This window comes from Myiozetetes cayanensis, unplaced genomic scaffold (assembly GCF_022539395.1).
Source record: "Myiozetetes cayanensis isolate MyiCay16 unplaced genomic scaffold, myiCay2020 scf223, whole genome shotgun sequence".
NCBI lineage: Eukaryota > Metazoa > Chordata > Aves > Passeriformes > Tyrannidae > Myiozetetes > Myiozetetes cayanensis.
In genome coordinates this window covers 12,931-34,308 of record NW_026087438.1, presented here as the reverse complement: position 1 = coordinate 34,308, position 21,378 = coordinate 12,931, and the positions used below count along the sequence as shown (strand labels likewise).

The 21,378-nt window shown below is 59.3% G+C and overlaps 2 protein-coding genes and 1 long non-coding RNA gene across 8 annotated transcripts; 1 reads left to right on the top strand and 2 right to left on the bottom strand.

Moving 5' to 3' along the window:
• Positions 1-128: 128 nt before the first annotated feature.
• CUNH8orf82 (chromosome unknown C8orf82 homolog) lies at positions 129-10,264 on the bottom strand. Of its 4 annotated transcripts, none has more exons than XR_007629398.1 (4): positions 10,048-10,264; positions 8,897-8,945; positions 1,223-1,886; positions 129-1,107 (listed from the first exon to the last, which is right to left on the bottom strand). XR_007629398.1 is itself a non-coding variant. In XM_050319662.1 (4 exons), exons 1-4 carry the CDS (start codon positions 10,162-10,164, stop codon positions 1,102-1,104), a joined length of 729 nt encoding a protein of 242 aa, XP_050175619.1. In that variant the 5' UTR covers positions 10,165-10,264; the 3' UTR covers positions 824-1,101. The 4 variants fall into 4 exon arrangements, 2 of the variants coding, with proteins under 2 accessions (XP_050175619.1, XP_050175620.1); XR_007629399.1 differs by having other exon boundaries at positions 824-1,107; positions 1,272-1,886; XM_050319662.1 differs by having other exon boundaries at positions 824-1,107; positions 1,330-1,886.
• Positions 10,265-13,211: 2,947 nt separating this feature from the next.
• On the top strand, positions 13,212-13,862 carry LOC126642252 (uncharacterized). Of its 3 annotated transcripts, none has more exons than XR_007629402.1 (5): positions 13,212-13,292; positions 13,334-13,439; positions 13,480-13,542; positions 13,604-13,685; positions 13,788-13,862. It is a non-coding gene; the product is annotated as an uncharacterized LOC126642252 (long non-coding RNA). The 3 variants fall into 3 exon arrangements; XR_007629400.1 differs by lacking the exon at positions 13,788-13,862 and adding an exon at positions 13,707-13,774 and having other exon boundaries at positions 13,583-13,664; XR_007629401.1 differs by lacking the exon at positions 13,788-13,862 and having other exon boundaries at positions 13,583-13,624; positions 13,665-13,706.
• On the bottom strand, positions 13,850-20,090 carry LRRC14 (leucine rich repeat containing 14). The gene is given in 5 exon segments (XM_050319664.1): positions 13,850-14,725; positions 17,152-17,404; positions 17,407-17,587; positions 17,590-17,803; positions 19,770-20,090. Coding segments are annotated over 5 exon segments (1,515 nt in total). The 5' UTR covers positions 20,063-20,090; the 3' UTR covers positions 13,850-14,151.
• Positions 20,091-21,378: the final 1,288 nt, after the last annotated feature.

Genomic DNA, 21,378 nt, shown 5'->3' with positions numbered 1-21,378 from the left:
CCTCCTTTTTTTTCGGGATACTCCTCTGGATTGGGGGCTCCCTGGGATTCTCCCACCCCCTCCCACCCCGGGGTTTCCCAAAGCTCAGCTGTGCCCCCCCAAATCCCGCAGCCCCCCCGGATCCATGGATTCCATGACCCCATAATTCCATGACCCTATAACTCCAAGATCCCCAAATTCCATGACCCTATAACTCCAAGATCCCCAAATTCCATGACCCTATAACTCCAAGATCCCATCATTCCCTCTGTTTTCCAGCCAGGACGGATCCGGTGCCGCAGGAACCACACGGAATTGCCACTGCTTCCCACGGGATGTTCATTAGGGATTAATAATTAATAAATTAATCAATAAATCACTCAGTTCCTGCCCAATCCCCCCCTCCCAACTCCCAAATCCAGCGAGGATCCGGCACAGCGACTTCCAATCTTTTTTTTGGGGGGGGGGAAATTCATGGAAAACTGGGGATCCCGGGGCTGGAATTGGCTCCCTCCCAGTTTGGGGGATCTTTGGTGGGTGGGGAGTCTCCAATTCCATTACTATGGGAATGATGGGAATGATGTGGGGTCTCCAATTCCATCACATCCCGGTGCCATGGGATGCCGTGTATGGTGTGGGATCTCCAATTCCATCACATCCCATTCCCATGGGAATGATGTGGGGTCTCCAATTCCATCACATCCCGTGGCCATGGGATGATGGGAATGGTTGGGGGTCTCCAATTCCATGTATCCCGTTGCCGTGGGATGACGGGAATGGTTGGGGTGTCTCCGACTCCTCCCAATCCCCCCTCCCTGTGGATCCCAGCGGATCCCGCCCCTTCCCCGGCCCCTCCCGCCGTTCCCGGCTGGAGCAGCGGGAGCAGCTCCCTCTTTCCCGTCACATCCCCGCATTCCCAGCTGGAGCAGAGGGAGCAGCTCCCGCTTCCCGGTCACATCTTCCCCGTCACATCCCTGCATTCCCAGCTGGAGCAGCGGGAGGATCTCCCCTTGGAGCCGATCCCTGCCCCGTTCCCGGCTGGAGTAGCGGGAGGATCTCCCCTTGGAGCCGATCCCTGCCCCGTTCCCGGCTGGAGCAGAGGGAGCAGCTCCCGCTTCCCCGTCACATCTTCCCGGTCACATCCCTGCATTCCCGGCTGGAGCAGCGGGAGCAGCTCCCTCTTCCCCGTCACACCCCGATCCCCGCATTCCCAGCTGGAGCAGCTCCCTCTTCCCTGTCACACCCCGATCCCCGCATTCCCAGCGGGAGCAGCTCCCTCTTCCCCGTCACACCCCGATCCCCGCATTCCCAGCTGGAGCAGCGGGAGCAGCTCCCTCTTCCCCGTCACACCCCGATCCCCGCATTCCCGGCTGGAGCAGCGGGAGCAGCTCCCTCTTCCCCATCACATCCCTCCCTTCCCTTCGCTGCTGGAGCAGCGGGAGGATCTCCCGTGGGAGCCGCTCCCCGCTCCATTCCCGGCTGGAGCAGCGGGAGAATCTCCCCGCTCAGCCGGTGCCTGCTGCCTTCCCACTCGAAGTGCGTGGGGGGCCGCTCCGGGCCGTGCCCGAAGTGGAACCGGGGGCTCCACTCGGCGGCCAGCGCGGACCGCACCAGCCCCACGCCCCCCACGCGCGGCGGGGCCGGGTGGTAGAGCCGCCCGTTGCGCGGCAGCAGCGCCAGCCCCCGCGGCTCGAAGGGCACGGCCAGCGCCGCGCCCGCCCCGCACAAGGAGAGCAGGGCGCGGCCGCGGGGCCCCGGCAGCAGCTCCGTGAACACCACGGGCCGGTCCTCGCAGCGCAGGAAGTTCCGCTCCCGCCCGCAGCGAGAAAGGAACGGGAACTCCAGCTCGTAGCGGCCGCTCCGGTTCGGCTCCAGGTGGCGGAAGAAGAAGGACAGGAAGGCAACGTCTGGAGGGAGGGGGGGAAAAAAAGATGGGATCAGATCCTGGGATGGAGGGGTTTGTGGCTCGCGGGATAAAGGGGTTCATGGATCAGCTCCCGGGATGGTGGGATTCAGGGATCAGCTCCCGGGATGGAGGGATTCAGGGATCAGCTCCCAGGATGGAGGGATTCAGGGATGAGCTCTCAGGATGGAGGGATTCAGGGATGAGCTCTCAGGATGGAGGGATTTAGGGATGAGCTCCTGTGATGGAGGGATTCAGGGATGAGCTCCCGGGATTAAGGGGTTTAGGGATGAGCTCCTGGGATTAAGGGGTTTAGGGATGAGCTCCTGGGATTAAGGGGTTTAGGGATGAGCTCCTGGGATTAAGGGATTCTTGGATCAGCTCCCGGGATGGAAAGATTTAGGGTTGAGCTCCTGGGATTAAGGGATGAGCTCCCGGGATGGAGGGATTCATGGCTCCCAGGATTCAGGGATGAGCTCTCAGGATTAAGGGATTCATAGATGATCTCCAAGGATTAAGGGATTCATGGATGAGCTCTCAGGATGTCGGCCTGGGAAGGGAGGGGAAAAAAACAGGGAATTTCGGGCAATGAGTCGATTTTTGGGATTTGCAGGGGGAGGAGGGTGGGATGGGGAAGGGAGATTGAGGGGTTTGGAGGTCCATCAGAGACCCCCCAAGAGCAGCTCAGACACCCCAAATCACCCCAAAGACCCCCAAAGCAACCCCCTATTCCAGAGACCCCCAAACCAATCCCTTTTCCAGGGACCCCCAAACCAACCCAGGGAACCCAAACCACCCCAAAGACCCCTAATCCAACCCCCTATTCCAGGGACCCCCAAACCACCCCCAAAGACCCCCCCAAACAGACCCTATTCCAGGGACCCCCTAGACCACCCTAAAGACCCCCCAAACCAACCCCCTTTTCCAGGGACCCCCAAACCATCTCAGGAACCCCAAACCACCCCAAAGACTCCCCAAACCAACCCTCCCTATTCCAGGACCCCAAACCATCCCAAAGACCACCCCAAACAGCCCCCTATTCCGAGGACCCCCAAAACCAAGCCTCCCTTTTCCAGGGAACCCCCAAACCAATCACCCTTTTCCAGGGACCCCCAAACCAGCCCAGGAACCCCAAACCACCCCAAAGACCCCCCAAACCAGGGACCCCCCAAACCAGCCCAGGGAACCCTAAACCACCCCAAAGACCTCCCCAAACCAACCCCCTAATCCAGGGACCCCCAAAACCAGCCCAGGGAACCCCAAAACACCCCAAAGACCCCTAATCCAACCCCCTAATCCAGGGACCCCCAAAGCAGCTCAGGGACCCCAAACCACCCCAAAGACCCCCAAAACAACCCCCTTTCCAGGGACCCCCAAACCAACCCAGGAACTCCAAATCACCCCCAAAACAACCCCTATTCCAGAGACCCCCAAACCACCCCAAAGACCACCCCAACCAACCCCTATTCCAGAGACCCCCAAATCACCCCAAAGACCTCCCAAACCAATCCCCTATTCCAGGGACCCCAAATCACCCCAAAGACCCCCTAAACCAATCCCCTATTCCAGGGACCCCAAATCACCCCAAAGACCCCTCAAACCAATCCCTATTCCAGGGACCCCAAATCACCCCAAAGACCCCCCTAAACCAACCCCTATTCCAGGGACCACCAAATCACCCCAAAGACCCCTCAAACCAATCCCCTATTCCAGGGACCACCCCAAACCAGCCCAGGAACCCCAAACACTCCAAAGACCCCTAATCCAACCCCCTAATCCAGGACCCCCCAAACCATCTCAGGAACCCCAGACCACCCCAAAGACCCCCCAAAACAACCCCCTATTCCAGAGACCCCCAAACCACCCCAAAGACCCCCCAAACCAACTCCTCTATTCCAGGGACCTCCCAAAACCAGCCCAGGGAACCCCAAAACACCCCAAAGACCCCTAATCCAACCCCTAATGCAGGGACTTCCCAAACCATCTCAGGGAACCCCAGACCACCCCAAAGACCCCCAAAACAACCCCCTATTCCAGAGACCCCCCCAGAGCAGCTCACGGAACCCCAAACCACCCCAAAGACCCCCCAAAACAACCCCCTATTCCAGGGACCCCCAAACCAACCCCCTTTTCCAGGGACCCCCAACCAGCCCAGGGACCCCCAAACTCCCCCAAATCAGCCCAGGGACCCCCAGACCAGCCCAAGGACCCCCAAACCAGCCCAGGGACCCTCAAACCAGCCCAGGGAACCCCAGACCAGCCCAGGGACCCCAAACCAGCCCAGGGACCCCCAAACCAGCCTGGGACCCCAAACCAGCCCAGGGACCCCCAAATCAGCTCAGGGACCCTCCAAAACAGCCCAGGAACCCCCAGACCAGCCCATGGGACCCCCAAACTCCCCAAATCAGCCCAGGGACTCCCCAGACCAGCCTCAGGGACTCCCCAGAATCAGCCCTCAGGGACCCCTAAATCAGCCCAGGGACCCCCAAACTCAGCCTAGGGACCCCAAACTCCCTCAAATCAGCCCAGGGACCCCAGATCAGCCCAGGGACCCCCAAACCAGCTCAGGACCCTCTAAGCCAGCCCAGGGACCCCCAAACCAGCCTGGGACCCCTCAGGACCCCCAACTCCCACACCCCCGCCCCAGCACCTGGCTGGGCTTCCGCCGCTGTTCCGCAGGAATTCCGCTTCCCAGCGCTTCAGCAGCGCCTTCACCTCCTGCTGCCGCTCCATGGCCGCGGGATCGAGGCCAGGGGTCTTTTGGGGGATTTGGGGTTTTGGGGATTTTGGGGGTCCGGGGGATCCCGTTCCCTGCTCAGAGCGAAGCTCCCGCGCCCGCCTCGCCTCAGCCAATGGGGAGCGAAGGATCGGTGATGGACGGCGAGGGGGCCAATGGGAAGCAGTAAATCGCGAAGGGCCCGCCTACGCCTCACGTCGACCAATAAAACGCGAGAGGAAGTTTTGACGGACAGCGGGAAGAGCCAATCGAAGGGCAAATCCCGCCTACCGGGGCGGGCCTCGCTCGCTGATTGGCGGGGGCGCAGGAGAGACCCGGAAGTGGCGCTTCCGTGCAGCCCTGGGAGGGCAGGGAACGGTCTGAGGGGGCGCCATGTTGGGGGGCAGGGGGTCCTTTGGGGTCCCTGAGGGGGTTTGGGGGTCCCTGGGGTGGGGAGGTTGGTTTTGGGGTCCCTGAGGGGGTTTGGGGGTGTCGGGGGTCCCTGGGGTGGGGAGGTTGGTTTTGGGGTCCCTGAGGGGGTTTGGGGGTGTCCCTGGGGTGGGGAGGTTGGTTTTGGGGTCCCTGAGGGGTTTGGGGTGTCAGGGGGTCCCTGGGGCGGGGAGGTTGGTTTTGGGGTCCCTGAGGGGGTTTGGGGGTCCCTGGGGTGGGGAGGTTGGTTTTGGGGTCCCTGAGGGGGTTTGGGGGTGTCAGGGGTCCCTGGGGCGGGGAGGTTGGTTTTGGGGTCCCTGAGGGGTTTGGGGGTCCCTGGGGTGGGGAGGTTGGTTTTGGGGTCCCTGAGGGGGTTTGGGGCTCCCTGGGGTGGGGAGGTTGGTTTTGGGGTCCCTGAGGGGGTTTGGGGGGTCCCTGGGGTGGGGAGGTTGGTTTTGGGGTCTCTGACCTTATAATTCCAGATCCCATAATTGCATGACCCTATAACTCCAAGATCCCCAAATTCCATGACCCTACAACTCCAAGATCCCCAAATTCCATGACCGTATAACTCCAAGATCCCCAAATTCCATGACCCTACAACTCCAAGATCCCCAAATTCCATAACCCTATAACTCCAGGATCCCCAAAATCCATGACCCTATAACTCCAAGATCAACAAACTCCAAGATCCCAAAATTCCATGACCCTATAACTCCAAGATCCCCAATAACTCCAAGATCCCAAAATTTCATGACCCTGTAACTCCAAGATCCCCAAATTCCATGACCCTATAACTCCAAGATCCCAAATTCCATGGCCCATAAATCCAAGATCCCATAATTCCATGACCCTATAACTCCAAGATCCCCAATAACTCCAAGATCCCAAATTCCATGACCCTATAACTCCAAGATCCCCAAATTCCATGACCCCATAAATCCAAGATCCCATAATTCCATGACTCTATAACTCCAAGATCCCATCATTCCCGCTGTTTTCCAGCCGGGACGGATCCGGTGCCGCAGGAACCACACAGAATTGCCACTGCTTCCCATGGGATGTTCATTAGGGATTAATAAATTAATCAATAAATTAATCAATAAATCACTCAGTTCCTGCCCAATCCCCCCCTCCCAACCCCCAAATCCAGCGAGGATCCGGCACAGCGGCTTCCAATCTTTTTTTTGGGGGGTAAATTCATGGAAAACTGGGAATCCCGGGGCTGGAATTGGCTCTCTCCCAGTTTGGGGGATCTTTGGTGGGTGGGGAGTCTCCAATTCCATTACTATGGGAATGATGGGAATGATGTGGGGTCTCCAATTCCATGTATCCCATTACCATGGGATTGATGGGAATGATGTGGGATCTCCAATTCCATCACATCCCATTCCCATGGGAATGATGGGAATGATGTGGGGTCTCCAATTCCATCACATCCCGGTGCCATGGGATGACGGGAATGGTTGGGGTGTCTCCGACTGCTCCCAATCCCCCCTCCCTGTGGATCCCAGCGGATCCCGCCCCTTCCCCGGCCCCTCCCGCCGTTCCCGGCTGGAGCAGCGGGAGCAGCTCCCGCTTCCCGGTCACATCTTCCCCATCATATCCCGCCGTTCCCGGCTGGAGCAGAGGGAGCAGCTCCCGCTTCCCGGTCACATCTTCCCCATCATATCCCGCCGTTCCCGGCTGGAGCAGAGGGAGCAGCTCCCGCTTCCCGGTCACATCTTCCCCATCATATCCCGCCGTTCCCGGCTGGAGCAGAGGGAGCAGCTCCCGCTTCCCGGTCACATCTTCCCCGTCACATCCCTGCATTCCCAGCTGGAGCAGCGGGAGGATCTCCCCTCGGAGCCGATCCCTGCCCCGTTCCCGACTGGAGCAGCGGGAGCAGCTCCCTCTTCCCCGTCATATCCCGCCGTTCCCGGCCGGAGCAGTGGAAGCAGCTCCCGCTTCCCCGTCACATCTTCCCGGTCACATCCCCGCATTCCCAGCCGAAGCAGAGGAAGCAGCTCCCTCTTCCCCGTCACATCCCGATCCCCGCATTCCCAGCTCCCTCTTCCCCGTCACACCCCGCTCCCCGCTCCGTTCCCTGCTGGAGCAGCGGGAGGATCTCCCGTCCCACCCGATCCCTGCTGGAGCAGCGGGAGGATGTCCCCGCTCAGCCGGTGCCTGCTGCCGTCCCACTCGAAGTGCGTGGGGGGCCGCTCCGGGCCGTGCCCGAAGTGGAACCGGGGGCTCCACTCTGCGGCCAGCGCGGACCGCACCAGCCCCACGCCCCCCACGCGCGGCGGGGCCGGGTGGTAGAGCCGCCCGTTGCGCGGCAGCAGCGCCAGCCCCCGCGGCTCGAAGGGCACGGCCAGCGCCGCGCCCGCCCCGCACAAGGAGAGCAGGGCGCGGCCGCGGGGCCCCGGCAGCAGCTCCGTGAACACCACGGGCCGGTCCTCGCAGCGCAGGAAGTTCCGCTCCCGCCCGCAGCGAGAAAGGAACGGGAATTCCAGCTCGTAGCGGCCGCTCCGGTTCGGCTCCAGGTGGCGGAAGAAGAAGGACAGGAAGGCAACGTCTGGAGGGAGTGGGGGAAAAAAAGATGGGATCAGATCCTGGGATGGAGGGATTTGTGGCTCGCGGGATAAAGGGATTCATGGATCAGCTCCCAGGATGGAGGGATTTAGGGATGAGCTCCTGGGATGGAGGGATTCAGGGATGAGCTCCTCGGATTAAGGGGTTTAGGGATGAGCTCCTCGGATTAAGGGATTCTTGGATCAGCTCCCAGGATGGAAAGATTTAGGGTTGAGCTCCTGGGATTAAGGGATGAGCTCCCGGGATGGAGGGATTCATGGCTCCCAGGATTCAGGGATGAGCTCTCAGGATTAAGGGATTCATGGATGATCTCCCAGGATTAAGGGATTCATGGATGAGCTCTCAGGATCAAGGGATTCTTGGCTCCCAGGATTAAGGGATTCTTGGATCAGCTCCTGGGATGGAGGAATTCAGAGAGGAGCTCCTGGGATTAAGGGATTTAGGGATGAGCTCCTGGGATTAAGGAGTTTAGGGATGAGCTCCTGGGATTAAAGGATTTAGGGATGAGCTCCTGGGATTAAGGAGTTTAGGGATGAGCTCCTGGGATTAAAGGATTTAGGGATGAGCTCCCGGGATGGAGGGATTCATGGATGAGCTCCCAGGATGGAGGAATTCCTGGATCAGCACCAGGGAATTGGAGCTGGATTTAGGAGGCATTTCCTTAAGCTGCTTCCATTTGGGAAGGGGCTGAGGGAGGATCCCTTTGGGAAGGGGAAGGGGGTCAGGGAGGATCCCTTTGGGAGGGGGCTGAGGGAGGATCCCTTTGGGAAGGGGATCAGGGAGGATCCCTTTGGGAAGGAAGGGGGTCAGGGAGGATCCCTTTGGGAAGGGAAGGGATCAGGGAGGATCCCTTTGGGAAGGGGTCAGGGAGGATCCCTTTGGGAAGGGGAAGGGGCTGAGGGAGGATCCCTTTGGGAAGGGGGGGGATCAGGGAGGATCCCTTTCGGAAGGGGGGGGATCAGGGAGGATCCCTTTCGGAAGGAAGGGGGTCAGGGAGGATTTGCCTCTGGATTCAGGAAGAATAAACGGGAATTCCTCCCCAGCAGGAGGTGCTGAATTAAAAAAGGGGGCTCTGGGTAATTAAAGAGGGGTAATTAACGAGGTCATTAATATGCAAATGAGGCAAAAATTCCCAAGGGGAATTCCCACCTTTCCTGCCCCTTCCTGGGGCTCAGCTCCCAAAATTCAGGAGCAAATCCCGATGAAGGATCGGATCCCGGTGAACAGCGGGGTCCTAATTAACGACGGGACGCTAATTAGGGCTGGGGGAGGGGCCTGGGGGGGGGTCCTGGTACCTTTGAAGCAGGTGATGAAATTCTTCACTTTGGTGTCATCCAGGAAAAGCTGCGGAAAAAGCGGGAAAAAGTGGGGAAAAGTGGGGAAAAAGTGGGAAAAAGCCTCAAAACACTCTGGTCTGTCCCGGGATCCCTTTGGGATCTGTTTGGGATCTGCCTGGGGTGTGTCCTGATTCTGCCTGGGACCTGCTTGGGATCCACCTGGGATCTCCCTGGGATCCATTTGGGATCTGTCCCACCCCTAGAAACACCCAGACCCCCTACAGACCCCCCACCCCATACAGAGCCCCCTCCTACAGCCCCCACCCTACAGACCCTCAAACCCCCTACAGACACCCCCACACCCCACAGACCCCCTCAGACCCCCACAGACCCCATAACTCACCCCTACAGACCCCCAGACCCTACAGACCCCCAATTACCCTGCAGGCCCTCAGACCCCTACCCACCCCTACAGACCCTCAAACTCCCTACAGACACCCTCACCCTCACAGACACCCCTCAGACCCTACAGACCCCTACCCACCCCTACAGACCCTCAAACCCCCTACAGACACCCCCACACCCCACAGACCCCCTCAGACCCCACAGACCCCATAACCACCCCTAGAGCCCCACCCCACAGTCACCTCACACCCTACAGACCCCCAAATACCCCTATAGACCCCTAGACCCTTTACAGATCCCCCACAGACCCCACTCACCCCTACAGACCCCTCATTATCCCTACAGACCCACAGACCCTCTTACAGGCCCCTACTCACCCCTATAGACCCCGCACCCCCACACCCCCTCAGACCCCTATAGCCCCCCAGAGACCCCACTCACCCCTAGAGACAATCCCCAACCCTACAGACACCTCAGCACCCCACAGACCCCAGGCCACAGAGGGTCCCCTCACCCTCCTCCTTCCCCTCAGAGAACACAGGGGATCCCCCCACCCTCCTTTTTCCCCTCAGAGAGCACAGGGGGTCTCCCCCCACTATCTTTTCCCCTCAGAGCACACAGAGGGTCCCCCCACCCTCCTTCTCCCCCTCAGGGAGCACAGGGGGTCCCCCCACACCTTAAAGTCCACAGGGGGTTTCCCCACCCCTTCCTCCCCCTCAGAGCACAGCAGGGATCCCCCAGCCCCGACCCCGACGGTGCCGCACCCGTCCCTGGTGGTCCAGGTAATAGAAATACTCGCGCGTTCGCGGCTCCGGACGCTGCCCCTGCTGGTACCGGGGCGCGGGCCGCGAGCAGAACCAGCGCACCGGGCCCGCCCGCATCGCGACAGAGCCCTCACAGCCCCGCTCCTATCGCGACAGAGCTCCCACAGCCCCGGCCCTGTCGCGATAGGGCACACGGAGCGGGCCGGAAGTGGCGCCACTGGGGGAGCGGAAAAGAGGAGGCACCGCCGGGGGGAGGGGCCGGGGGAGACACCGGGAAATGGGACCGGGGGAAGCAGGAGCGGCTGGGAAAGGGCCGGGGGCAGGAATAGGGACCCTTCTGTATGGGGGCTGGGGGACCTATAGGGGATCTATAGGGGCTGTGAGAGTCTATAGGGGGTCTGTAGGGGGTCTATAGGGGCTGTGGGGGGTCTATAGGGGCTGTGGGTTCCATAGGGGGTCTATAGGGGTCTGTAGGGGTCTGTAGGGGCTGGGGGTCTATAGGGCTGGGGTTCCATAGAGGGTCTGTAGGGGCTGGGGGGTCTATAGGGGTCTGTGGGGGTCTATAGGGCTGGGGGTTCCATAGGGGTCTGTAGGGGCTGTAGGGGTCTATAGGGGTCTGTGAGGGTCTATAGGGGCTGGGGTTCCATAGGGGGTCTGTAGGGGCTGTAGGGGGTCTATAGGGGTCTGTGGGGTCCATAGGGTCTGTGGGGGTCTATAGGGGGCTTGGGGGAGCCTATGGGGTCTGTGGGTTCCATAGGGGGTCTATAGGGGCTGGGGTTCCACAGGGGGTCTATGGGGGGGTCTATAGGGTCTGTGGGGGTCTATAGGGTCTGTGGGGGGTCTATAGGGGCTGTGGGTTCCATAGGGGGTCTATGGGGGTCTATAGGGTCTGTGAGGGGTCTATAGGGTCTGTGGGTTCCATAGGGGGTCTATAGGGGGTCTATAGGGTCTGTGTGGATCTATAGGGTCTGTGGGGGTCTATAGGGTCTGTGGGGGTCTATAGGGTCTGTGGGTTCCATAGGGGGTCTATAGGGGTCTGTGGGGTCTATAGGGTCTGTAGGGTTCCATAGGGGGCTGTAGGGGTCTATAGGTCTGGGGTCTATAGGGCTATGGGGTCTATAGGGGTCTGTGGGGGTCTATAGGGTCTGTGGGTTCCATAGGGGTCTGTAGGGGTCCATAGGGGTCTATAGGGGCTATAGGGTGTCTATAGGGGTCTGTAGGGGTCTATAGGGGTCTGTAGGGGTCCATAGGGTCTATGGGGTCTATAGGGGCCTATAGGGGGTCCATAGGGGTCTGTAGGGGTCTATAGGGGTCTGTGGGGGTCTATAGGGGTCTGTAGGGGTCTATAGGGGCTGTAGGGTTCCATAGGGGGTCTATAGGGGTCTATAGGGTCTGTAGGGGTCTATAGGGGCTGTGGGGTCCATAGGGGTCTATAGGGGCTGTGGGTTCCATAGGGGTCTGTAGGGGTCTGTAGGGGTCTATAGGTCTGTGGGTCCATAGGGGTCTATAGGGGTCTATAGGGTCTGTAGGGTTCCATAGGGGTCTATAGGGGTCTATAGGGTCTGTAGGGATCTAGGTCTGTGGGGTCCATAGGGGTCTATAGGGGTCTATAGGGTCTGTGGGTTCCATAGGGGTCCATAGGGGTCTATAGGGTCTATAGGGTCTGTAGGGGTCTATAGGGTCTATAGGGGTCTATAGGGGTCTGTGGGTTCCATAGGGGTCTATAGGGGTCTGTGGGGTCTATAGGGTCTGTAGGGTTCCATAGGGGTCTATAGGGGTCTATAGGGGTCTGTGGGGTCTATAGGGTCTATAGGGGTCTATAGCTATGGGGTCTATAGGGGTCTGTGGGTTCCATAGGGGTCTATAGGGGTCTATAGGGGTCTATAGGGTCTGTGGGGTCCATAGGGGGTCTGTGGGGTCTATAGGGGTCTATAGGGGTCTATGGGGGTCTATAGGGGTCTGTAGGGGTCTATAGGGTCTATGGGGTCTATAGGGTCTGTGGGTTCCATAGGGGGTCTATAGGGTCTGTGGGGGGTCTATAGGGTCTGTGGGGGTCTATAGGGGCTGTGGGGGTCCATAGGGGGTCTATGGGGGCTGTGGGTTCCATAGGGGGTCTATAGGGTCTGTGGGGGTCTATAGGGGCTGTGGGGGTCTATAGGGGCTGTGGGGGTCTATAGGGGCTGTGGGTTCCACAGGGGGTCTGTAGGGGTCTGTAGGGGTCTATAGGGTCTGTAGGGGTCTATGGGGGTCCATAGGGGGTCTATAGGGTCTGTGGGGGGGTCTATAGGGTCTGTGGGTGTCTATAGGGTCTGTGGGTTCCACAGGGGGCATAGGGGTCTATAGGGTCTGTGGGGGTCTATAGGGGTCTGTGGGTTCCATAGGGGTCTATAGGGGTCTGTGGGTTCCATAGGGGTCTGTAGGGTTCCATAGGGGTCTACAGGGTCTATGGGGGTTCTATAGGGTCTGTGGGGACCTATAGGGTCTGTGGGTTCCATAGGGGGTCTATAGGGGGTCTATGGGGGTTCTATAGGGTCTGTGGGTGGTCTATAGGGTCTGTGGGTTGTACAGGGGGTCTATGGGGGGCTCTACAGGCAGTCTGAGTGTCCTCCTCCCTCCCCATTTTCCCACATTCCGGGGTTTTTTCCCCTCCTTCCCACCGGATCCAAGAGATCCCAGAGCGGCCCCGGCTCCCTCCCCCAACCCCTGCGGATTGGGATCCGTTTTCCCTCCCCTCCTTTTCCTTCATTTTCCTTCCTTTTCCCCCTTTCCCCTCCTTTTCCCTCCCTTTTTCCCTTCTCCCGCCACGTTTGCCTTAATTCCTTTATTTTCCTAAACCGCTGCAATTCCAGGGGGACAATCCCAGAGGGCTCCATCCCCATCCCATCACATCCCACCCCTCCCACCCTTCCCGTTAATTGCCAGCCCGTTAATTAACGGCCCGTTAATCACCACTCCCCCAGCCCGGGTTGGTTCCAGGGGGGGTTCCGGATCCATCCCGGATTCCTGGGCAGGGGAGGGAGGGGGGAATGAAAAGAAAAAACATTGGGATGGGCTGGGAAAAACCCCAACATTTCCCATTTAAATGAGGTTGGGAAAAGGTTGGGATGGAGAGGAAAAGGTGGGAAAGGGAAGGGGGATGAGGGGGAAAAGGCAACGGGATGGGAGGGGGAATTTCGGGATGAGGGGAGGAACACTGGGATGGAGGGGGAAAATCAGCGGGATGAGGGGGAGAGCAGAGGGATAAGGTGGGAAACACCAGGATGAAGTGGGAAAACACTGGGATGAGGTGGGAAAACACCGGGATGGGGGTGGAATAGCACCAAGAGAAGGGGAGAAAATACTGGAATGAGGTGGAAAAGCACCAGAAGGAGGTGGGGAACTAGCAGGATGAGGTGGGAAAACACCGGGATAAGGTGGAAAGACTGGGATGAGGTGAAAAGATGTTGGGATGAGGTGGAAAGACACTGAGATGAGGCGGAAAAACACTGGGATGAGGTGGAAAGACTGGGATGAGGCAGAAAAACATTGGGATGAGGCGGAAAAACACTGGGATGAGGTGGAAAGATGTTGGGATGAGGTGGAAAGACTGGGATGAGGTGGAAAAACATTGGGATGAGGTGGAAAGACACTGGGATGAGGTGGAAAAACACCAGGATGAGGTGGGAAGACATTGGGATGAGGCGGAAAAACACTGGGATGAGGTGGAAAGACTGGGATGAGGTGGAAAACACTGGGATGAGGTGGAAAAACACTGGGATGAGGCGGAAAACCACTGGGATGAGCTGGAAAACACCAGGATGAGGCGGAAAGACATTGGGATGAGGTGGAAAAACATCCCAATGTTTTTCCACCTCATCCCGGTGTTTTTCCACCTCATCCCAATGAGGTGGAAAACACCAGGATGAGCTGGAAAACCACCGGGATGAGCTGGAAAACCACCGGGCTGAGGCAGAACCCCCCCCTCTCAGCAGAAACCCCGCGGGCCGGGCCGGAACCCCCCGGCTGTCCGCGCGGAAATGCCGCGCAATTCCCGCCATTCCCGGCGTACGGAAGGACCTTAGGGAAGCTCCCACCTCCCCCCCATCCCCCCTCCACGAGGAAGAGCTACAAGGAGAAGTAATCCAGCGCCCCGTGGCCGTAGGGGTTGTAGGTCCACACCACGTCGGCCCTGCCGGAGCTCTCCAGGAGCCGCGCCAGCTCGGCGCTGGCCGCCCCCAGCTTCTCGCGGTCCAGCCGCTCCTCCAGGAGCCAGCGCGAGCCCGAGCGGCGCTGCAGCGGCCCCGGCTTGTAGCAGTCGACGGGCAGCGGGTACACCACGAGCCGCAGCTCCGGGAAGGGCACGGTCTGGCGCAGCAGCTCGCGCAGCCCCGCCGTGCTCAGCGCGTTGCCGAAGAGGCCGAGGAAGCGCAGGCGGGAGCAGCGGCGCAGCGAGGCCAGCAGGGAGTGCAGGTGCGAGTCCGTCAGGCGGCACTCCATGAGGTCCAGGTGGAGCAGCGAGGGCGAGGTCTCCTCCAGGAGCTGCCGCAGCGGCTGCAGGAGGCTCTGCGAGAAGTCGTGGCCGCTCAGGTCCAGCCTCTTGAGGGCGGCCGCGTGGACGCTCTGGCACAGGAAGGCGAAGTCGGCGGGCAGGAGGGAGCAGAAGGCCAGTTCCAAGCTTTCCAGAGGGGCCTGGAGCTCGCTGCGGGAGGAGGAAGAGATGGGAGGAAATGTGACCCCAAAGTGTGGGAGCCACAGCGTGCTTCCCGAATTTCCCGGAGGGAACGCGGCCGGGGAGCCCCGAGGGTCAATCTGGGATGGGGGGATCATCAAGGTTGGGGAAGAGTCCAAGAGCATCGAGGTAAAGTTTGGGATTATGGGATTATGGGATTGTGGAGCTTTGGGGTTTGTGGAGTCAGAATGGTGGAGTTCCAGGAATCACTGGGGTGGTGGGAAAATAAAATCCTGGGATCACTGGGGTTGGGGAAGAGTCCAAGAACATCGAGGAAAAGTTTGGGATTATGGGGATTGTGGAGCCCTGGGGGTTGTAGAGTTGGAATGGTGGAGTTCCAGGAATCGCTGGGGTGGTGGGATAATAAAATCCTGGGATCACTGGGGTTGGGGAAGAGTCCAAGAGCATCGAGGGCAAGGTTGGGATTATGGGATTGTGGAGCCTTGGGGGTTGTGGAGTCGGGATCATGGAGTTCCAGGAATCACTGGGGTGGTGGGATAATAAAATCCTGGGATAAGTGAGGTTGGGGAAGAGTCCAAGAGCATCGAGGGAAAGTTTGGGATTATGGGATTGTGGAGCCTTGGGGTTGGAATGGTGGAGTTCCAGGACATGGAATCGCTGGGGTGGTGGGATAATAAAATCCTGGGATTGTGGGATCGCTGAGGGTGGGAAAGAGGGCCAAGAGCACCGAGCCCGGCTTTGCAAAATCAGGGAATGAGGAGGTCACGGAGCCTTGGAATTGCGGGATCACGGAGCCACGGGGGCGTGGAGTTACGGGATCGTGGGATTGTGGGGTCATGGGATTGTGGGGTCATGGGATTGTGGGGTTATGGGATTGTGGGGTTATGGGATCGTGGGATTGTGGGATTGTGGGGTTATGGGATTGTGGAGTTATGGAGTCATGAGATGATGGCATCATGGACTTAGGGAGATGTGGGATCATGGATTCATGGAATGATGGGATTGTGGGATCAGGGATTCATGGGATGATGGGATGAGGGGATTATGGGGTCAAGGATTTATGGAATCATGGGATGAAGAGATTGTGGGATCATGGATTCATGGAATGTGGGATGAAGGGATTGTGGGATCATGGATTCATGGAAGCACAGGATGAGAGGATTATGGGGGCAAGGATTTATGGAATCATGGGATGATGGGATTGTGGGGTCATGGATTCATGGAATCATGGAATAAGAGGATTATGGGATCAAGGATTCACGGAATGATGGGATGATGGGGTCAAGGATTCATGGAACGATGGGAATCTAGGGTCATGGATTCATGGAATGATGGGGTCATGGATTCATGGGATTGTGGGGTCATGGATTCATGGAATGATGGGATTGTGGGGTCATGGATTCATGGAATGATGGGATTGTGGGGTCATGGATTCATGGGATTGTGGGGTCATGGATTCATGGAACAATGGGATGATGGGGTCAGGGATTCATGGGATGATGGGGTAAGGATTCATGGAACAATGGAATGATGGGATTCTGAGGTCACTGAATTACAGGTTCCCGAAATCAGGACACCACAGAACCAGGAAAATCAGGGGAATTACGGAATCCTGGCCCCATGAAAACACCGGGACACCAAAACACGGCACTGACAACACCAACACCACCCAAGGTCATCCAACCCCTCCAACACCACCCAAGGTCATCAAACCCCTCCAAAATCAACACCCAAGCTCATCAAACCCCTCCAACACCACCCAAAACCATCCAACCCCTCCAACACCACCCAAGCTCATCCAACCCCTCCTCCAACACCACCCAAGGTCATCAAACCCCTCCTCCAAAATCACCCAAGGTCATCCAACCCCTCCAACACCACCCAAGCTCATCAAACTCCTCCAAAGCCACCCAAGCTCATCCAACCCCTCCAAAATCAACACCCAAGCTCATCCAACCCCTCCAAAGCCCCCCAAACCCAAACACCACCCAAGCTCATCAAACCCCTCCTCCAAAACCACCCAAGCTCATCCAACCCCTCCAACACCACCCAAGCTCATCAAACCCCTCCAAAATCACCACCCAAGCTCATCCAACCCCTCCACCAACACCACCCAAGCTCATCAAACCCTCCAACACCACCCAAGCTCATCCAACACCTCCAAAGCCACCCAAGCTCATCCAACCCCTCCAAGACTACCCAAGCTCATCAAACCCATCCAAAGCCACCAATCCCCTCCAACACCACTCAAGCTCATCAAACCCCTCCTCCAACACCACCCAAGCTCATCAAACCCCTCCTCCAAAAACACCACCCAAAATCATCAAACCCCTCCAAAATCACCACCCAAGCTCATCCAACCCCTCCAAAGCCACCAAACCTAAACCCCTTTAACCCGAAAACCGCGTGGGAACCCACAGGGCCCATGGACCTACCAGAGCACCTGGCGCAGGTTCCCGGAGAGGCGTGAGGAGCCCAGGTTGAGCTCCTTGAGGCTGGGCAGCTTGCCCAGCTCGCGGGCCAGGCAGCGGATGCCCAGCAGCAGCTCGGGCGTGGCGCGCCGCACGTCCACGTTGCTGTACTGCAGCTTCAGGCTGCGCAGGTCGGGGAACTGCGACAGGTGCAGCAGCACCACCGACAGCCCCGTCAGGCCCAGGTTGCGGAAGCGCAGGTCCACGCGCCGCACCCGGCGGGCTCCAGGGATTTCAGCAGGCTCACGATGCCGTCCACCGACAGCTTCTCGGCCTGGAACTCGCGGCAGCGCAGGCGCAGGGGGCCGGCGTCGCCCGCCTGGAGCGCGTCGCGCAGCACGCCGTAGGACGCGCGGTTGACGAAGAAGTCGGCGTGGACGTCGACGCCGGCGCGGTGAGGGGAGGGGGGAGGAAGGAGGAGGGGGAGGAGGAGCGGCCCTTGTGGCGCTTGGCCCCGCGCCGCTGGAATTCCCGGCATTCCCGCTGCTGCTTGGCCGCCTCCACGCACGCCTTGGCCAGGGCCACGGTGCCCGACCAGACGCTCATCCCGTCCGCGGCGCGGCCGGCGGCGTCCTCGGGCAGCCCCGTCACGTCCAGCACGCGCAGACGGCAGCGGCTGCTCCGGGGAAAAGGGGGAAAAGTGGGAAAAGTGGGAGTGAACAAGAGGGAAAACATCAAACATCCTGGAGGGGAATGGAGCAAGGGGGTGGGGTCCTGATTGCCCTGGAATGGCATGGGATGGGCCAGGAAAAGGGGGGGAATCCAGGGATTAACGAGTAGGAAAATGACTGAGGAGGATGGGTTTGGGGTGTTGTATCCCAGAGTTCAAAACACACCTGGAATGGCATGGGATGGGCCAGGAAAAGGAGGGGAATCCAGGGATCAATGAGTAGGAAAATACCCAAGGAGGATGGATTTGGGTTGTTGTATTCCAGAGTTCCCAAACCCTGTGCCAGGAAAAGGGGGGGAAATCCAGGGATCAACAAGCAGGAAAACACCCAAGGAGGAAGGATTTGGGTTGTTGTATCCCAGAATTTCCAGCACACCTGGAATGGCACGGGATGTGCCAGGAAAAGGAGGGAATCCAGGGATAAACAAGCAGGAAAACACCCAAGGAGAAAGGAATTGGGTTGTTGTATCCCAGAGTTCCCAAATCCACTTGGCTGTGCCAGGAAAAGTGGGGGAAATCCAGGGATAAACGAGCAGGAAAACACCCAAGGAGGATGGATTTGGGTTGTTGTATCCCAGAATTCCCGGCACACCTGGCTGTGCCAGGAAAACCCAGGGCTCAACAAGCAGGAAACCACCCCGAGGATGACGGATTTGGGCTTTGTTGTATCCCAGAGTTCCCAACACACCTGGAATTGCATGGGATGGGCCAGGAAAAGGGGGGGAATCCAGGGAGAAATGATCAGGAAAACATCCGAGGAGGATGGAATTGGGTTGCTGTATCCCAGAATTCCCAACCCCAGCTGGCTTTGCCAGGAAAACCCAGGGATCAACAAGCAGGAAAACACCCCGAGGATGGATTTGGGCTTTGCTGTATCCCAGAATTCCCAGCACACCTGGAATTGCACTGGTTGTGCCAGGAAAAGGGGGGAAACCCAGGGATAAACAAGCAGGAAAACACCCCGAGGATGATGGATTTGGGTTGTTGTATCCCAGAATTCCCAGCACACCTGGCTGTGCCAGGAAAGCAGAGAAACCCAGGGATCAACAAGCAGGAAAACACTCAAGGAGGATGGAATTGGGTTGTTGTATCCCGGAATTCCCAACCCCAGCTGGCTGTGCCAGGGAAATCCAGGGATCAACAAGCAGGAAAACACCCCGAGGATGGATTTGGGTTGTTGTATCCCAGAATTCCCAGCACACCTGGAATCACGCTGGTTGTGCCAGGAAAAGGGGGAAACCCAGGGATCAACAAGCAGGAAAATGCCTGAGGAGGATGGAATTGGGTTGTTGTATCCCAGAGTTCCCAACCCCACCTGGCTGTGTCAGGAAAAGCAGAGAAACCCAGGGATAAAGAAGCAGGAAAACACCCCGAGGATGACGGATTTGGGGTTTGTTGTATCCCAGAATTCCCAACCCCACCTGGCTGTGCCAGGGAAATCCAGGGATCAACAAGCAGGAAAACACCCCGAGGATGACGGATTTGGGGTTTGCTGTATCCCAGAATTCCCAGCACACCTGGCTGTGCCAGGAAAAGCGAAATCCAGGCATCAACAAGCAGGAAAACAACCGAGTGGGATGGATTTGGGTTGTTGTATCCCAGAATTCCCAACCCCAGCTGAATGTGCCAGGAAAACCCCAGGGATCAACAAGCAGGAAAACATCCTGAGGATGACGGATTTGAGGTTTGCTGTATCCCAGAATTCCCAACCCCACCTGGCTGTGCCAGGGAAAGCAGAGAAACCCAGGGATAAAGAAGCAGGAAAACACTCCGAGGAGGAAAGATTTGGGTTGTTGTATCCCAGAATTCCCAACCCCAGCTGTCTGTGCCAGGGAAATCCAGGGATCAACAAGCAGGAAAACACCCTGAGGACAACAGATTCGGGGTTTGCTGCATCCCAGAATCCCCACACCTGGAATCCCGTCCTGGCTCCTCCATGTCCCGGCGCAGCTGCTCCAGGACGGCTCCGATGACGGCCTGGACGCAGAGCTTGGACGAGTGGTCCCGGAGCAGCTCCCGGCTCCCCACGAGCCGCTGCAGGTGCAGGGCCGGGAAGGGCCAGCGGGCCACCAAATCCCGCAGGATTTGGGCCCTGCCATCCAGGAAGGCCGCTTGGAAAAGCACGGGGTACAGGTGGGGGGGCACGGAGGGCAGGGGGGCCACGGACGCCACGCGGCGGGCGCAGAGGAACAGCAGGGAATCCATGGGCACGGCGGGGGGGCTGCGGGATTTGGGGAGGGGGACATAGATGAGATCTGGGGGACATCTCCCATCAGGGGGAAAAAATCCCAGGGAGCCCCAAATCCAAGGAGATCCCGAAAAAATGGGAGGAGGGAGAAGTAAAGGGTGGGACCCCCAAAGTGGTACCCAAAAAAGGGGGTCTTGTCCCCAACAAAACGCCCCAGGGACCCCAAAATCGGCCTTCCCTCAACTCAAGGACCAGCTCCCATAAACCCCCAACTGGAGGGGCAAGTGCAGCCCCCAAGCCCCGCTTTTGGGACTCCCCAAATCGGCTGTTCGAACAGCCCAGAACCCACCCAAGACCCCCAGACCCACCTGAGACCCCCAAACCCACCTGGAGACCCCCAGACCCACCTGGAGACCCCCAAACCCACCTGAGAACCCCCCAACCCCCCGAGACCCCCAGACCCACCTGAGACCCCCAAACCCTGCCCAGCCCCTCAAGGAGTACCCCAGCCCCTCCAAACCCCCCAGAACCCACCTGAGCCTCCCCAGAACCCACTCTGAGACCCCCAGACCCTGCCCTGCACCCCAAGGAGCACCCAAAGCCCACCCAAACCCCTCCCAGCCTCCAACCCACCTCCCGAGAACCCCCCAGACCCCAACCCACCTGAGACCCCCAAACCCACCTGGCCCCCAAACCCGAGACCCCTAGACCCTGCCCTGCACCCCAAGGAGCGCCCAAAGCCCACCCAAACCCCCTGGCCCATCCCCTCCCAAGCCCTCAAGGACCCACCCCAGAGACCGCCCCCAAGCCCTCCCCAGAGACCCCCTGAGCCCAGCCCTCAACCGCCCTCAAGGACCACCCTCAGAGCCCCCAACCTCCCCAGAGACCCCTGAGCCCCCTCAACCTCCCCAGAGACCCCCTCAGCCCCCTCAACCTCCTCCAGACCTCCCCTGAGCCCCCCCTGAGCCCCCTCAACCTCCCCAGAGACCCCAGAGCCCCCCAGCCTCTCCAGCCCCCCAACATGGCGCCCCCTCCCCCTCAGCGCCGCTCCCCTCAGGGACCCTCCCAACCCACAGAGACCCCCAAAACCTTCCCCTCCCCCAAGGGCCGCCCCGGCCCTTGGGACCCCTCAGGACCCCCAAAACCCCCAGACCTCCCCGACGGGGCCGCCGCCCCCAAGATGGCGCCCCCACTCAGCGCCCCCACCCCGGGCCCACCCCCTCACCCTCCCGGCCCCTCCCGAGCCACCCCTGCTCCCCAAACCCTCCCCGCCACCCCAAGGGCCGCCCCCAACCCTTCCCACCCCCTCAAGACCCCCAAAGCCCCCAAACAC

Bases quoted from the DNA above. Each gene is read 5' to 3' on its own strand.
- CUNH8orf82 (XM_050319662.1), bottom strand. From the start codon at position 10,164: ATGCGGGCGGGCCCGGTGCGCTGGTTCTGCTCGCGGCCCGCGCCCCGG. The intron at 8,946-10,047 runs GTGCGGCACCGT...CTTTTTCCGCAG, and splicing joins ACCTGGACCACCAGGGACGG to CTTTTCCTGGATGACACCAA. The intron at 1,887-8,896 runs GTACCAGGACCC...CCCTCCCTCCAG, and splicing joins TTTCATCACCTGCTTCAAAG to ACGTTGCCTTCCTGTCCTTC.